General features: G+C 38.0%; 1 protein-coding gene across 1 annotated transcript in view; it reads right to left on the reverse strand.

Annotated features, from left to right (window-relative positions):
• Nucleotides 1-3,036: 3,036 nt before the first annotated feature.
• LOC104383953 (cadherin-7) overlaps nt 3,037-16,399 on the reverse strand; it is a 77,336-nt gene continuing 63,973 nt past the window's right edge. Inside the window, exons 10-11 of the mRNA XM_086609181.1 lie at nt 11,003-11,254; nt 3,037-3,530 (exon numbers count right to left, since the gene is read on the reverse strand). Coding sequence (XP_086465307.1) covers nt 3,037-3,530; nt 11,003-11,254 — 746 coding nt within the window. The remainder of the gene's footprint in view (nt 3,531-11,002; nt 11,255-16,399) is intronic.

Here is a 16,399-nt window from a genome sequence, read left to right on the forward strand (position 1 = left end):
TAAGTCTATTCAACTCTCATATGGTGGAAGGAAAGAGGTGTTGGCATTTCACTATAAGATGAGAGTAGTTGTAATGTTTGATATGCTTTTTAAGGAGGACTTGTGGCCTGTAGTTAGATACTGGAGCTCATCAGAAAGATAAATAAATAAAATAGGAAGTCTTTTTAAAAGATCTTGCTAACTAATTTACTCAAATAATGTCGTAACCTTTCTAGGACAGAGAAAATATTTTTTATATTTTACATTATTTAGTCAATAGAATATACTTTATACCATTTGGCTATGAAATATAAATAGCATTCAAAGAAAGAATTTGAATCAGATTATAAACTGTGAAAACCTGCAGTCATGTAATTTATGGAGAGCATTATACAGCAAGTGTATTATGCATACCGTATGTACATACTATAGCAACATCTGTCATCAAACGTAAGGGATTTCCATCTTTCTTTCTTACTGCAATAATATAATCAATAGGTAAGCATATATAATGTAACAACAAATTTACTCGATTATTTTAGAACTGTGAAACAGAAAATCTATATATGTAAGAGTTCTTAAGACATTAGAGTAAAGCATATTTCTTTCCATAGAAAACACATCGAAAAAAAGCCCCTAACTTAATTTCATAACAAGGGGGAGCTTTTTGGTTTTTTACAGATATAGAAGGTGGAAAAGCAAGGGAATTGTGCTGTTTACTCTGACTACATTTAAATCTCCTTTGAGTGTTATGTGCTAAAATCAGCATTTTTGACATCTTAATCCAGATGCATGAATTATCTTCCCACAAACAACAAGGAGATTAATAAAAAACTGTTCTCTCAGCACCTTGCTGATTTAATACCTGCTTAACTCTTGCAGTGTATTTCGCTCTCATTAAACTGCATACACATGGTTCATTTTCTTTTTTCTTCATTTTTTTTATTGAAAATCTTACATGTATGACTAAAAGTCGTGGGCAATAACTTTCAGTTCCATTACAAAATCTGTCATATATATATATATATACCTCTATATATATATATTTAATACAACTAGAAGCAAATCTACTGAATTAGGAAACAATGATTGTCTACCAAAATGTAACTCAAATTAAATACGTTGTAGATGATTAAAATTATTTTGTTTTCTCTGATGGAGCTGAAGGCCACTTTCACATAGTTAATTGATAATGCTGGACTACAAAAATCACAAAGCCTTAATGATAATTTCCCATCTCCCAGCCTGGTGTCATCCATACATTAGGATTTTAGTACAAGGATCCTTCTTTCAGAAAGAAGTACTTTTAGAGTGAGCATCATCCTCTATGGAGTACCTTCTATTGACAAACAGTCCTGCAAACAATTCTGTATGCCTGTCAGTAATTGCATTTCAAGTTAGGTACAAGCAAAAAAGTTTGCAGGAGCAGAGTCTAACTTAGGAACTCATCTACAGATTATCTAAAACAAAACAATCTGAAGTAATACTCAAAATCACTATTTTACTTGAATATATGCCTTATTATCTAGTAATAAATCATGAAAGATGAAGTATAAATATTGTCAGAATCATAAAAAAGTTGTCTTATTCTAAGAAATCCTACTTCAAAATCGTACAGTATTTTAACCAACAGCAGTCATCCTTCTGTTTTGGCACTCCTGAACCAGCGTAGAAATTATGCGTAGTGAGTTAACACCTTTGGGGAAAAATATTTATGTGCAGCAGGATCTAAAGATGATTTCTGGAGTTAACAGCATTACATTGCTTAACATAAGAAAGAAATAGAAAAGAGTCTTTTACTGTGATTCAGCAGCAGCAAAAGAGAAGGGGAAGGAGAAAAGCCAGGTGTTTACAGTCTTTGAAGCATATAGCATGTTTAACCTTGAAAATTAAATCTTGCATTAAAGACACTCCCAGCTACCTCTTCAGTCTTCTTTCCAAAAATTTAATGTACGTATTTTATTTAAATGTCTCGGACTTTGTAATGGCTCAGAAGAACAACTGCATGTCCTTGTAGCTGCTCTCCTTTCTGAGAGACGAATGGTGGGCAAGATTGCTTTACTGTAATTTCTCCATTTCCATGCTTCATTTCCTACGTTTATCCGAGACTGAAGAAAAATCAGCATGTTTTGACCAGTCTAATATCATGAGGCAGTAAAATGAACCTGAATTTAGTGGAGATCGGAGCTCCAAAATAAATATAACACTTTATGTCAAATAATACTAAAAAAAGATCAATTCTCCTGTACAAATCAGAAGAGATAATAAAAAATAGCAAATAGATAGCAACATCTTTTCTATACCTACATGGGCATCACAAAGCTTTTCAACCTTAAGAATACCCTTCCATATTTCTCATTTTATGTGGTGGTTTGCAAACTACTTTGGCAAGTTGATGACAAATATTGTGTAATTTCTTAGTATAAACAGTAATTTTTTGTAAAACTACTCAGAAAATTACAGAGAATTCTAATTAAATAGCTCTGAGAACAAACAAGGAGAAGAAGAAAAAAAAGATCTGCTGGGCTTTTGTTTGTTTTCACGTCTATCCTTCTGCTTGTGGCCTAGCAAGTTGCATGCGACACTGTAAAGAAAATTTGTTTAAAAAACCTTGCATCTGTAAATACTATTTATTGTAATGTTGCATGGAATGATATATTATATTTGTAAATTTGTTTCTTCTTGCACTTATCTCATACCAGAGACAATGTGTTCTAGATATAGCTTTACTGCAAAGGCATCTACAGAGTATCGTTGGCTTATTGAGGTCACAGCACAAAACACACCCTTGAAAGTGAGTTGCCTCTGCAGGTATCTGAGGATTGCTATCTATTTGAACGTGGCTGAGCATTTAATTTTATCAAAAATGCCACCAAATGCTCATATTCTGTGTGGTCAGTGCAGTCTCTAGGACAAGTCTAATGAAGATATGTTCCACCAAGGCAAAAAAACCTAAAAGGTTAAAAATGGAGAAATATTTACAACTTTCTTCAGTCTGTAAGGTTGAGTTTTCTGTTTTAGTATTCTTCAGTGCATTTTCAGATAAAGGTTCCAAGGCTATGAGTATAAGCAGTCTGGTCCAGTCCCATACATATCCGCGAGCCTTTTAAAGCGAGGGCCCCAGTCACTGAGGTAATCGTAGTTCTGGTCAGAGTTTGAGCTGATGGAATCCAAAGAACTGAGTGACTCTGCCACCGAGCCGTTCCCCTCAAATGCGTATGTCTGCAGAGAGTCATAGGGCGGCGCGCAGGGGTCCACGTCAGCTTCTTTTAGTCTTTCCCAGATAAACTCCCTAAAAATTACATTATCTGGGATGCTTTTAAAAGTCGGTCTGCTCAAGAACTGGATCTCAGGTGTCACATCCCTTCTGGCCTTAGTGTCTCGGATAACGTTGAGGTTTCTCAAGGCAGCCATGTCAAAAGCCTCAGTGTCTTCTTCTCCACCACCCTCATCATCATACCTGACAATGTTCTCTCTGATATCTCTCTCTTCATCAAAAATGAGGGGCTCTTTTTTCCGTCGCCTCATGGTGACAATCAGCAAGACAAGAACTGGAACACAGAAAGACTGGAGGTTTAGCAATGCCAAAGTTTCCTCGTATTTTTTCCTAGTGGTGGAAGTACTCACTAATTTATACGGCAAAGACCCAAGGACATAGCAGGCAATTTATGCAGTTAAATTTGAAACCTAGCAGGTTCTGAAACAGCTTTTAAACCATAAGCTTTTCAGACGTTAAAGAATCTATTTCCAAAACCATTCTGGATTAACGTCTTCATCTCTAATTCTATATCCTATGCTTTCCGCTAAACATAAATTTTAGGACTGGTTCAGTCTGACTATTACAATCTCACAGCCATGAAATAAAAAAGGACCTTTTCCTGAACTCTTAATTGCCCAAGCGATAAAAGCACATTCATAAAATAACTGAATAGAATTTAACAACCATGGTTTGGGAAGAGACTGAATTAAAGTATATGGCCAATCTCTGCTGAAAAAAAAAAAAAAATCGTAGATTGGAGAACACTGAATTGTTAAGTAATGTGTAAAATAAGACTGTCTTAGTTCATGGATCAAAAGTATCGCTGTATAAGACTTCACTTTCCTATAAAGTGCAAAGTACTGTACTTGAGGTTTATGAATTACATCTGATGAGAACTGTTAGGGTTGGAGTTCATTGGATCAGCCAGTGCTAGAAATGTAATTATTTTTTTAATTTTAATCCTTAAAGTTTCTTTCAGCTTGAAAGCTAATACCAAGCTGCAGTGACAGCCAAAAGAAGTGAGAGAAACTAACTCGAGGCTCCTCTTGTTCAAATACAGTTTTGGTAGAGAAATATCATTGCTGACACACAAAATATGGAACCAGTAATATGAATATTGCACCCATCTGTGGGACATGATGGAGTGTGAATCATCCTCCTAGAAAATGATTAATACTATATTGTAGCATCTGGATAACATTTGCTGAATTAATGATACTCCTAGAAAATAACTGTCATCACTATGACTGTAAAAATATCACTCCGTTGAAAAGTGTCATTCCACATTCAGTTAATGTCTTCTGATTTTATGTTTATTTTTAATCTTAAGAATATGTGATTATATGCATTCATATGTTTAAGGTTTGCAATCTTCACATACAGTACTTTGATATACCAACTAAATTCTGTATAATCATCTGGAAAAGCAAAAGCTGATATAAATAAAATTAAGATTGAGCTTCACTAGATAGTCTCAAAAGTGGTCTTCATAAATAGTATGATGTAGGACTGTCATTCTTGAAAGCCCTTCTTTTCATGGAAGAATTTTTTAAATCAATATCAATCTAGTGATCATGAGACATGATTTAATATTGGGATTACTTGGTTAGAATAAACCCGTCATTCAGAGACTGCACATGCAGAAAACTGTATCATACATCTACAGATGTTATGGTACTATTTGGAATTGGCTAAAGCATAAGATGACTTTAAAGGTGGACTTTCTGCAGTTCTTTTTATTTTCCTTTGGAGCCATGTATGTCTAAAAATAAAACTGGAACAAGTTCATTTTTTTCCTAAACTTTTTGACAAATGTATTAGGCAATACTTTTCCCTCTTTTTTCAGTAGCTACAAGGCACATATCTAATGATCCATCTAGTACCAGATGCCTTGTGAGTCTATATTACTGCAGCATTAACATCACGCTCTCACTTTTTTGCCCCTGGCATCTCCCTGACTCATGCTTTATATATTGAATTCAGAAGCCACTAGTTTGGGGCATTTTGCTTTGAACAATATTTACATAAGCAGTTTGACAATATAAGATTTTGACCTTTAAAGTGGCTTTTGTGAAATTTCAAAACATTCTTATATTTGTATAATACAAATTGAGCTGTAAATAACACAACAGAAAACATAAAATTGTATTCATAGAGACAATTGCGTTCTACTCTTAATGTCTTTCCTTATTATAAAAGATATTTTAAAGTGAAAGACAAATTAACTTGCTGACAGTACAAATATACATTTAAGCCAAGATTGTTATTGACATAACTTTTTAATTATTATTTTTAACATTTACTGCCACAATTTATATTGCTATGTAAGTAACCAGCTAATCATTTCCTTTACTCAACTGTAAATGCATTTTCATACTACTGTCCCTCTTACCAGACTTCATTTTGAGAGTTAAATACTATCTAATAAGTGAAAAATATGAAACTTAGTAGGCAGGTCCGCCTAAAGGTACAATAAAAATCAAGATACAATGAATGTTTTATATAGTATTCCTTGTACATCTCACACTTGCTTGAAGCCAAGAAAAATATGGAGTCTTTCTAAAGGTTAAATATTTTAGCATTTAGATGGCTTTATGAGATCATTAATTTCTAGCCTTTGCAACAGCTATGAACAATAAAGTTTAACCTCTAAATGAACAAAGCTTTAGCTGCATTGCAGGAACTGCAGAGATGAATACAAGCCCAAAACAAATTCCACTGATATCTAAATCAAGTTCAAATGGTTTAAAAGCTTATCCATTTCTCATTAAGTCATGGTGGTTTTGGGTTTTTTTTGTATTTATCACAAAAGAAGGGATCAAGTCAGCAATTAGTGACTGGCTGAACATCCAGAAAACCTGATTTTATGCTTTTTAGAGAAGAAATAATACAGTGGAAAAGCTTTAGGGACACACGTATTGCACATTGAGGCCACTAGTTTGGCTCCCTACTGGTACACCAAACTCATGCTAAAGAGATGAAATAGCGATATTGATTTCATATGATTTAACAAGTAAATAAACCAATCAATATTAGAAGTAAATAAGTATAAGGACTAAAGAACCAGATAATAATAAAGATAGATCTAAACTAACATTTTTGTTCTGATTTGCCTGAATTGTTAGAAATGTTGATTTTTTTTAACAGGTACAATAGCCAAGAGAAAATGTCATTTGTACTTATATTAACTGTGATAACACCTAGTTTTATTCTTGTGTCAGCATAGATGCGATGATACTATCAGTAGTTTCAGTTCATCTAAATCAATCTTTAAACAAATACCTTTGAATATAAGTGCAGATTTTTGCTTGACCATTTTGCAGTGTGCTTTATGGAACTATTATGAAATTTCATTTTTGGTATGATTTGGCAAAAAGACAAGTTTAAGTCACCAGAGCATATTTCTCTGTTTTAGTATTAATCTTTCCTTTTGTACTCAAGGCAACTGCAACATAATTGTAAGGAAGCCATAAAAGCCTTGAGGCAACCTGAGGGAGATGACTACATGCAGAGCTATACAGTAAGGGACAGAGCTAAATCACAAGCATTATCATGCTGTGTATACACTATACCCCTAAGCCTGGCACTTACTACAGCAATAAGCTGCATCAGCTGCAAGCAAATCTGCACATTGGTTGATGCCTTAGGTGTGTCATGATTCATAAAGCTGAAGATTGGAGATGTTCAGCCATCTAAGCAGCACACTAATAACCTATTTAGTTATACCTTACTGTTGCTCGTACAGTCAGATGAGATTTGGGGATTACAGAGGCCAAGACTCAGGAAACCTGCATTTAATTCCCTGTTAAGAAGCTTCACATATAGCTGTTGTTTAATCAGTTTGGAGTGATATTTGCAAAGTGACTGTGACCTTTAAATGCCCACACTGAGTGACCGTAATAGGCTCTATAACTTTCAGAAAACAGCTTCTGCATTGCATACTCAAACAACTTTTAAGTTACTTAATCTGGATACCTCCAAATTGAATCAGTTATAGATTTATCCCTTTAAAAACTGCAAGACCAAAATCCACATATGTTACATTGTCACATTCGGTACACATTTTATCTATTTAGAGAATAAGACCCTTATGACTAGGACTGTTTCTACTTGTTTACGAATCACACAATTATGTGCGGAGATTTAATTGGGTTCTTGTAGGTATTATGATAATAATAACAAACTCCATATCTTTCAATTGAAAAAAAAAATAATAATTGAAAGCTGTATTTTGAAGTTTAATCAATGTATTATTAGCTTGTAAAGTATAGAACCTCATTAATAGGAGACTTTCTTTAGTGTTTCTAAGAAAATAGGTGGTACTAATAGATTATATTCAGAAGTATGGAAAATAAAAATAATGAAAAAGCATTACGTCAATTTAGCTTTCCATTGTTTCAATACAGAGAAAAACTTTAACCTCTCAAATATGATTGGGTTATCTACAGGTGAACATTCTTTTTTTGTGTGATTTTATGTACACATTTTATGCTAAACACTTGTTACAAAAGCAATTATTGTGTCTGGAAGATGCTAACTCAAAAACAAATTACCTTGAATTAAATTACCATATAATTTTCAGAGGAGTTAAAAATTTCCTACTTGCTTCTCTAAAGATTATGTACAGTCTAAAGTGAATACAAACTAGCTTTTCATATGCTTTTCACAGAATAAATTGCAAGCACTTTTTTTTCCCAGTTTTTTCTTTAAAACAGCCTCACTAGAGTGAATAATTACAAAGCATTTTTGAGTAATTAACAAAGTACTGGAACTTTCCTGTGGAATAAAATTTAGAATTTAATCTCCATCGGCAATATGAGGAGGGAAAAAGATTTTGATAAAATGTTTTTCACTTTTAAAAATTCTTTTAGTTTGAAAAAGTAGACTACACCATATTAGATGCAATTATAATGAATTAGCATGATTTAGTAACATTCTTCCTTCTTAGTGTCAGTGAAAACATTGTGCTTATCTAAAATCGATCGTTTGCTTAAGTAAAAATAATAATATTAAGAAATCCTACGGATACAATCTGAGCCTTGGTCAAGACAAAGGGTTATTTATTAGATGAAGGGATGTACTGGGCAAGAACAAATATCAAACTACATCATACTAACTTTGAGAAGGTAAGAGTTTGTTGAGAATTCAAGATACTAGTACCAGAATGCGTGCATTCATGACATTTATGCAAATCTCATCCCTCCTCTGCTTTACAGCTGGCACTCACATTGAGATGGCATCAGTGAATGTGACTGGATGTGTACCACTTCTTAATCTTGGGTCAGAAACAAATTTTCATCGGGTTGCCTCTCTCCTCTTTTCACTGATAAACTCTTGCACAAAAAGGTGCATCCCTTGGTCCCAGCCCTGGAACCGCTTGCCAACAGCCGAAGCCTATTTTTTATGCTATGCTAGTGGATCTTCAGGATTTTTCTCAGGAACGGATGTGAGAAGAAAAAGGGAAAAAGAAGAAAGACGGTTCCTAGCAGTACCACCATTCAGCTGATCTCAGAAAATATCTTCTAGGATGAGAGAAAGAAAGGCTCTGGGATCAGACAAGCAACGCTTGACTGGGGTTTCACTGGGCAGCAGTGGTGCTTGGGTACCTCTTCCTTGTGAAGACTGGCACCTGGCTGACAAAAAAAAAGCAGCAGGATACGGTACCAACATGCAGGACTTAATACCAGGTTTAGCACACAAATGTAGCCTAAACTGTGCCTGTGGCTTTGAACTGTATTCAAAAGGAAGAGTTTAGATTGGAAGTGAGGAGAGCACATACAAATGTCTATTTGGATAAACAGTAGTGATGCATTCAGATAGCTGAATTTGGAAGTCAGTTCTTTGACAACTAAAACCAATGGTAATGTGGTCATCTGCCAGACTCTTCTCCAGTGCACCGCTCATTTTTCAAACACTGTATTCAGAGAGCTTATCCTCAATTCTTTACCAAACGCTTGTTCAGCACACTCTAAAATTAATGATCGGAATGAAAACTCAGGTTTCCTGATTTATTGGTGTGACTTGACTCCTGGTGTACTGAGTAGAATAAGCAAGTTATTGCCAGATAACTTGCTGTCTCTCCACTGGATGCTCTTCTTTAAGACATGTGGCTCCTATTTAAGGAAAGTTATGCCCAAGTCACACTGTCTTGTATCAACACTAGTTTCTTCTGTATACTTCAGAAACTTCCTTCTTATATATAATAGAAATGTTGACATTTCAATTTGGGATGAAGTGAATTGTTATTGTTACTGGACTTTTCTTTTTAAGTACATTGGATCAAAGTTTTAAATGGGTGGTTCTCCAGTAACGTCAATGTCAATTCACACGAGAGAATATTCTATATCTTTTTGAACTCTACCATTTAGCTTCATGTCCAGATAAAGTTCATTTGGGTGTATAGATGGCCTAGAAATGCTGCTAAAAAATGGTATTTTAAAAATGTTTATTAAAACTTTTGGCAATCATTCCCTTCCATTTCTCCTTAAATCTATGCCTAACCATGTGTTGAGTGAGTTTAAACAATCTTATGCTGTTAGATTGGATGGAAAGACGGAAAACTCTGGAAATGTCACCTCCTATACACAGCTGTTGAGTAAGTTGGTTGGGTTCGTCACAGAGGTAGTGATTTTTCTTGCTCTATAACAACAATGCAAGAGTATTTCCTTTTTTGAGTCCTTTAGAAATTTTTGTTGCAGAAGGCATATTTCCTTCTAATAGTTTACAGTGAAGTGAATCAAGTCAATAAGAAGAGAAATCTATACATTGTTGAAATACTGCCATGAACAGAAGTGTGGACAAAAGTCTTTTGATTTGACCTATTCAAATTACCTGGATAACAGTGACAGATAAATCAACACTGGGATTATACCAACCTGAGGAGATGGTCCTCCTCTTTCTCTTAGACCCATATGTGCAGCCAGGGAATAGAAAAATCTCTCAATTGACAACAGCAATCAAGGAAATCAGTGTGTGCTCAATCAATACCCTTGTTAACATGTCATCTTTTGAAAATATGCAAAACTGCACTTTTGCTCACCCGCATTCTGCATCCTGTGCATGCAGGATGATCCTTCATATTTACTCCTCTATTTAGGCCTTTACTATTGCCCTGTAGTCATTTTATTTAAGGACTAGGCATGAAATGAGAAATGCTAACCAAACTAGGATGTCGACACTGTTCCACTGTTTTGCACTATCTTTTATCTAGTTGCAGTTTCACTGCACAACACAAAAACCAACTGTGCTACCAGTTGTAGAAGTAACAAAAGATGTTTTTGTAGATGTTCAATTAAATATGATGATTCCCATTAGTAAATTACATCTGTTGTATTTTCTAAATGTCTTTTGTTCTCTGCAAATCTATAAATATTTAAAAAGAGTTATATTTCTGAAAAAGGGACACACACTCATGCTAATTATATGGTGAGTGTGCTAAACCACATACTTCCATAAACTGCATTGACTCTTTCTTAAATATAACATTTGATGCAAGTGATCTTTTTTTTTTTCTACTATTATTTCATATATATCTCTGGAAGCAACATGACATAGAAACAAAGTTTTTGAACTTGAAAATGCAAAACTAAAGGTTTTGTGTGGTTCATGATAGAAAATGCTGTTCTGCCGAGAATGCTAGTATCCCTGTTTACAGAACAGGGGGCAAGGATTTAAGATATGTACATATAGATATATAGATATAGATATCTATTTTTTGCTACTATACATTGAACAGAAAATAATGGTAACAGGAAGAAGACGTACCTAGCAGTGTCAAGACACAAGCCAAGATCGCTATCAGGGCTCCAGTGCTAAGTCCTGCAGGCAAGATATATGCTTCTGCATTGCATGTCTGAGCAATACCATCTGCATCACAATCACAGACTCTGATGGTGAGGGTATTAGTGCTACTAAGTGAAGGTGATCCACTATCCACAATGAATATTGGCAAGTAGAAAACAGACTGTTCCTGTCTTCGGAACCCGTTTCTTCTGGTTAATACTGTTGCAGTGTTATCTAGATAAAGGAATAAAAAGACAAATATAAAATACATGATCTTTGTAAAACATAAGCCTATAAATAATACAGTATTTCACTTAAAAGACTTTATAAACACATTTCTATTACTTCAACAAGTTTATCTTTCCTGGTCATATATTTGTGAAGCTGCAGAGATAGGATCAATTCAGATATTATATTCAATTAAAGAAAAAGATTTCCGTTTTCCACAAAAGACTTTTGAAATTGCATAGTTAAGAAATTGCAGGCTTTAATTAAGCTCATAGTTCCACACTCTTGATCAATAGTTGAAGATGAGAAAAAAATTCACCCTTCAGTGATCAGTTTAAGTATCTATATACCTGTTTCAGGTCTAATTTCCAAGGAACTATTTAAAATCATAGAATTATTAAGATTATTGGGTTCAACCGTATAACGTAACCATGTCCCTAAGCACCACACCTACATGTCTTTTAAGTACCTCCAGAGATGGTGACTCCACCACTTCCCAGAGAAGCCTGTTCCAATGCTTCATAACCCTTTTGTTGAAGAAATTTTTCCTAATATCCAGTCTAAACCTCCCCTCATGCAACTTGAGGCTGTTTTCTTTTGTCCTATTGCTTGTTACTTGGGAGAAAAGAGAGACATCCACCATGCTCCAACTTCCTTTCAGGTAGTTGTAAAGAGCGATAAGGTCTCCCCTCAGCTTCCTTTTCTCCAGGCTAAACTACCCCAGTTCCCTCAGCCACTCCTCATACGACTTGTGCTCTAGACCCTTCAACAACTTTGTTGCCCTCCTTTGGACACACTCCAGCACCTCAATGTCTTTCTTGTAGTGAGGGGCCCAAAACAGAGCACAGTATTTGAGGTCTGGTCTCACTAGTGTCAAGTGCAGGGGGACAATCACTTCCCTAGTCCTGCTGGCCACGTTATTTTGGATTCAAGCCAGGATGCTATTGGCCTTCTTGGCCACCTTGACACACTGCTGGCTCATATGCAGCCAGTTATTGACTGATATCCCTAGGTCCTTTTCCACCGAGCAGCTTTCCAGCCACTCTTCCCCAAGCCTGTGGCGTTGCATGGAGTTGTTGTGACTCAAGTGCAGAACCTGACACTTAGCATTGTTGAATCTCTTAAAATTAGCCTTGGCCCGTTGATCCAGTCTGTGCACATCCCTCTGTAGAGCCTTCCTACCCTCAAGCAGATCAACACTTCCATCCAACTTGGTGTTATCTGCAAACTTAATGAGGGTGCACTTGATGCACTTGTCCAGATCATTGATAAAGATATTATACAGTACTGGCCCAAATACTGAGCTCTGGGGAACATCTCTTGTGATCCACTGCAGACTGGATTTAACTCCATTCACCATCACACTTTGGGCTCAGCCATCCAGCCAGTTTTTTATTCTGCGAAAAGAGCACCCATGCAAGTTTGTCCAGGAGAATGCTGTGAGAAATGAATCATAGAGTCAGAGAATCAGAGAACTGTGGAATCGTTTACATTGGAAGAGACCTTGAAGATCATTGAGTCCAACGGTTAACTGAACACTGCCAAGTCCACCACTAAACTGTGTCCTTAAGCACCACATCAATACATCTTTTAAAAACCTCCACAGATGGTGACTTCCCTGGGCAGCCTGTTCCAATGCTTAATAACCCTTTCAGTGAAGAAATTTTTCCTAATATCCAATCTCTACCTCCCCTGGCACAATTTGAGGCCATTTCCTCTTGTCCTATCACTTGCTACTTGAGACGAGAGACCAACATCCACTTCACTACAACATTCTTTCAGGTAGTTGTAAAGAGCAATAAGGACTCCCTTCAGTCTCCTTTTCTCCAGGCTAAACAACCCCAGTTCTTCCTTCATAAGACTTGTGCTCTAGACCCTTTACCAGCTTCCTTACTCTTCTTTGGACATAGCACCTCAATGTCTTTCTTGTAGTGAGGGGTCCAAAACTGAACATAGTATTTGAGGTGCGGCCTCACCAGTGCCGAGTACAGAAGGACAATCATTTCCTTAGTCCTTCTGGCCACACTAGTTCTGATATAAGGCAGGATGCTCTTGGCCTTCTTGGCCACCTGGACACACTGCTGGCTTATATTCAGTTGGCTATTAACGAATACCCCCAGGTATTTTTCCAGCCACTCCACTTGTGACCAGCCACGAACTGGATTTAACTCCATTCACTGCAACTCTTTGGGCTCAGCCATCGAGCCAGCTTTTTATTCAGCGAAGCACATGCTTGTCCAAGCCATGAGCAGACAGTTTCTTCAGTAGAATGCTGTGGGAAATGGTGTCAAAGGCTTTAACTACTAAAGTCCAGGTAGAAAACATTCACAGCCTTTCCTTCATCCACAAAGTGAGTCACCTTTTCATTGAGGCAGATCAAGTTGGTCAAGTAGGACATGCCTTTCATAAACCCATGGTCACTGGGCCAAATCACCTGGTTGTCCTGTGCGTGCCATGTGATAGCACTCAAGATGATCTGCTCCATACCCTTCCCTGGCACCAAGGTCAGACTGACAGGCCTGTAGCTCTCCAGATCTCCTTCCAGTCCTTCTTGTAGATAGGCATCACGTTTGCTGACTTGCAATCAACTGGGACCTCCCTGGTTACTCGGGACCGCTGACAAATCATAGAAAGTGGCTTAATAAGAACTTCTGCCAGCTCCCTCAGTACCCTTGGGTGTATTCCATCTGGCCCCATAGACTTGTGTGTGTCTAAGTGGTAGAGTAGGTCATTAACCATTTCCCCTTGGTTTTATGGGGGCTTTATTCTGCTGTCCTTCCCTGTCTTCTAGCTCTGGAAGCTGGTTAATCTGAGAACAACTGGCTTTCTGATGAAAGACTGAGGCAAAGAAGGTATTAAGTACCTCAGTCTGTTCCTTATCCTTTCTCACTAGGTTTCCCCCCACATCCAAAAAGGGGTGAAGATTCTCCTTAGTCTTCCTTTTGTTGCTAATGTGTTTATAGAGACATTTTTTATTGTCTTTCATGGCAGTAGCCAAATTAAGTTCTAGTTGGGCTTTGGCCCTTCTAATTTTCTCCCTGCATAACCTCACAACATCCTTGCAGTCCTCCTGAGTCACCTGCCCCTTCTTCCAGAGATCATAAACTTTTTTTTTTTGCCTGAATTCCAGACAAAGCTCTCCACTTCAACAGGCTTGTCGTCTTCTTTCCTGATGGTTTGTCTTTTGGCACATGGGGATGGCCTGCTCCTGAGACTTTAAGATTTCCTTCTTGAAGAATGCCAAGCCTTTCTGGGCTCCTTTTCCCTTCAGCAATGCCTTCCAAGGGACTCTGTCAACCAGGCTCCTAAACAGGCCAAAGTCTGCCCTCTGCAAGTCCAAGGTAGCAGTTCTGCTGATTCTCCTCCTTACTTCTCCAGTAAGGAGAAGGACCCACAAGTCCTTCTCTGTTCACAGACAACAAGACCAGCAGGGCACCTTCCCTTAGTTGCCTCTGTCACCAGCTGTGTCAGGAAGTCATCTTCCACACACTCCAGGAACCTCCTCTATTACCTCTCTGCTGTATTGTATTTCCAGCAGACATCTGGTAAGTTGAAATGCCCCACAAGAACAAGGGCTAGTGATTGTGAGAGTTCTCCCAGCTGTTTATAGAGTATTTTGTCTGCCTCTTCATCCTGGTTGAGTGGTCTATAACAGACTCCCACCCTTCTATATCTGCCTTGTTGGCCTTCCCCCTGATTCTTACCCAGAAACACTCAACCTTTTCATTATCATCATTAAGCTCCACACAGTCAAAACACTCCCTAACATACAGGGTTACCCCACTGCCTCTCCTTCCTTGCCTATCCCTTCTGAAGAGTTTACAGCCATCCATTGCAGCAGTCCAGTTTTGCGAGTCATCCCACCACATTTCCATGATGGCCACTCGATCATAGTTTTCCCACTGCACAATAGGTTCCAGCTCTTCCTGTTCATTGCCCGTGCTGTGTGCATTGGTGTAGGTGCACTTCATTTGGGCTATTGATCCCCTCACCTTTTTGGGAGGAGAAGCCCTAGCTCCTACATGACCATTCTCAGGTACTTGCATGGTTTCTAACACATCAATAATCCTTGTGTCTTTGCTGCTGCATCGGTCTCCATCCCCTGCCTCCACTGAGATGGTAGACTGAAGGACCTCTTCAGCACACTGTCCCTCAAACATAGGCGTGCTGCCCCCAGGCCTATCTCTACCGAGCCTGATTTTATCCCTTTCTCCCTCCAAATATAGTTTAAAGCTCTTTATATGAGCCCTGCTAACTCCTGTGCAAAGATCCTTTGCCCACTTTGAGACAGGTGTTCTTCATCTGTTACCAGCACACTTGGTGTCCTGTAGACTATCCCATGATCAAAAAGCCTAGAATTCTCTTGGGGACACCAGGCTTGGGGCCAGGTATTGACCTGCTGGCTCTTCCTGTTTCTTTCCTCATCATTCCCTGTAACTGAAAGGATAGAGAACACTACTTGTGCTCCTGATCCTTTAACCAGTTGTCCCAAGGCCCTGAAGTCTCTCTAGATTGCCCTCTGACTTCTTGTTTCAAATTCATTGTTCCCTACCTGAAAAATCAATAATGGATAATAATCTGAGAGCTGTACCAGGGTAGGAAGCTTTGTCTTCACATCTTTAACCTTGGCCCCAGGGAGGCAGCAGAATTCCCTGAGAAGTGGGTCTGGTCTGTATATTGGGCATTCTATTCGCTTCAGAAGGGAGTCTCCTATGACAATGAGCCACCTTTTTTTTTCTTTACAGAAGAAGTTTTGATGCAGGGCACAGGCAACACCTCCAAGCTGCATGAACCACCGATCTCGTTATTGTTAGGTTCTGCCTGAAGCACCTTATACCTATTTTTCAAGGGCACCTGGGAAGGTGGGGTAGTCACAAAGGAGACACGCCTGCTGTGCCAGGCAGGGACTTGTTGCCATTGCCCCCTATCCCTTAAGCCACTATGTTCAGCCAGGCAGAGAGAGGATAGTGAATCCTCTGTGTCATGCGTCCTGTCTGCCCATTGGATCTGTCTCAGGGAAGGCAGGGTGCCATTCCAGTGGTTTGTCTCTCTTATCACCCCCTCCCAGAGTTCTGTCATTAAGCAGAGGAGTTCCTCTACCTGAGCGCACCTCACACAGGTGTGCTCACTGCTGTCATCCCTTACCGACAG

The sequence above is a fragment of the Tauraco erythrolophus genome, chromosome 3 (genome assembly GCF_009769465.1).
Source record: "Tauraco erythrolophus isolate bTauEry1 chromosome 3, bTauEry1.pri, whole genome shotgun sequence".
NCBI classification, from domain to species: Eukaryota; Metazoa; Chordata; class Aves; order Musophagiformes; family Musophagidae; genus Tauraco; species Tauraco erythrolophus.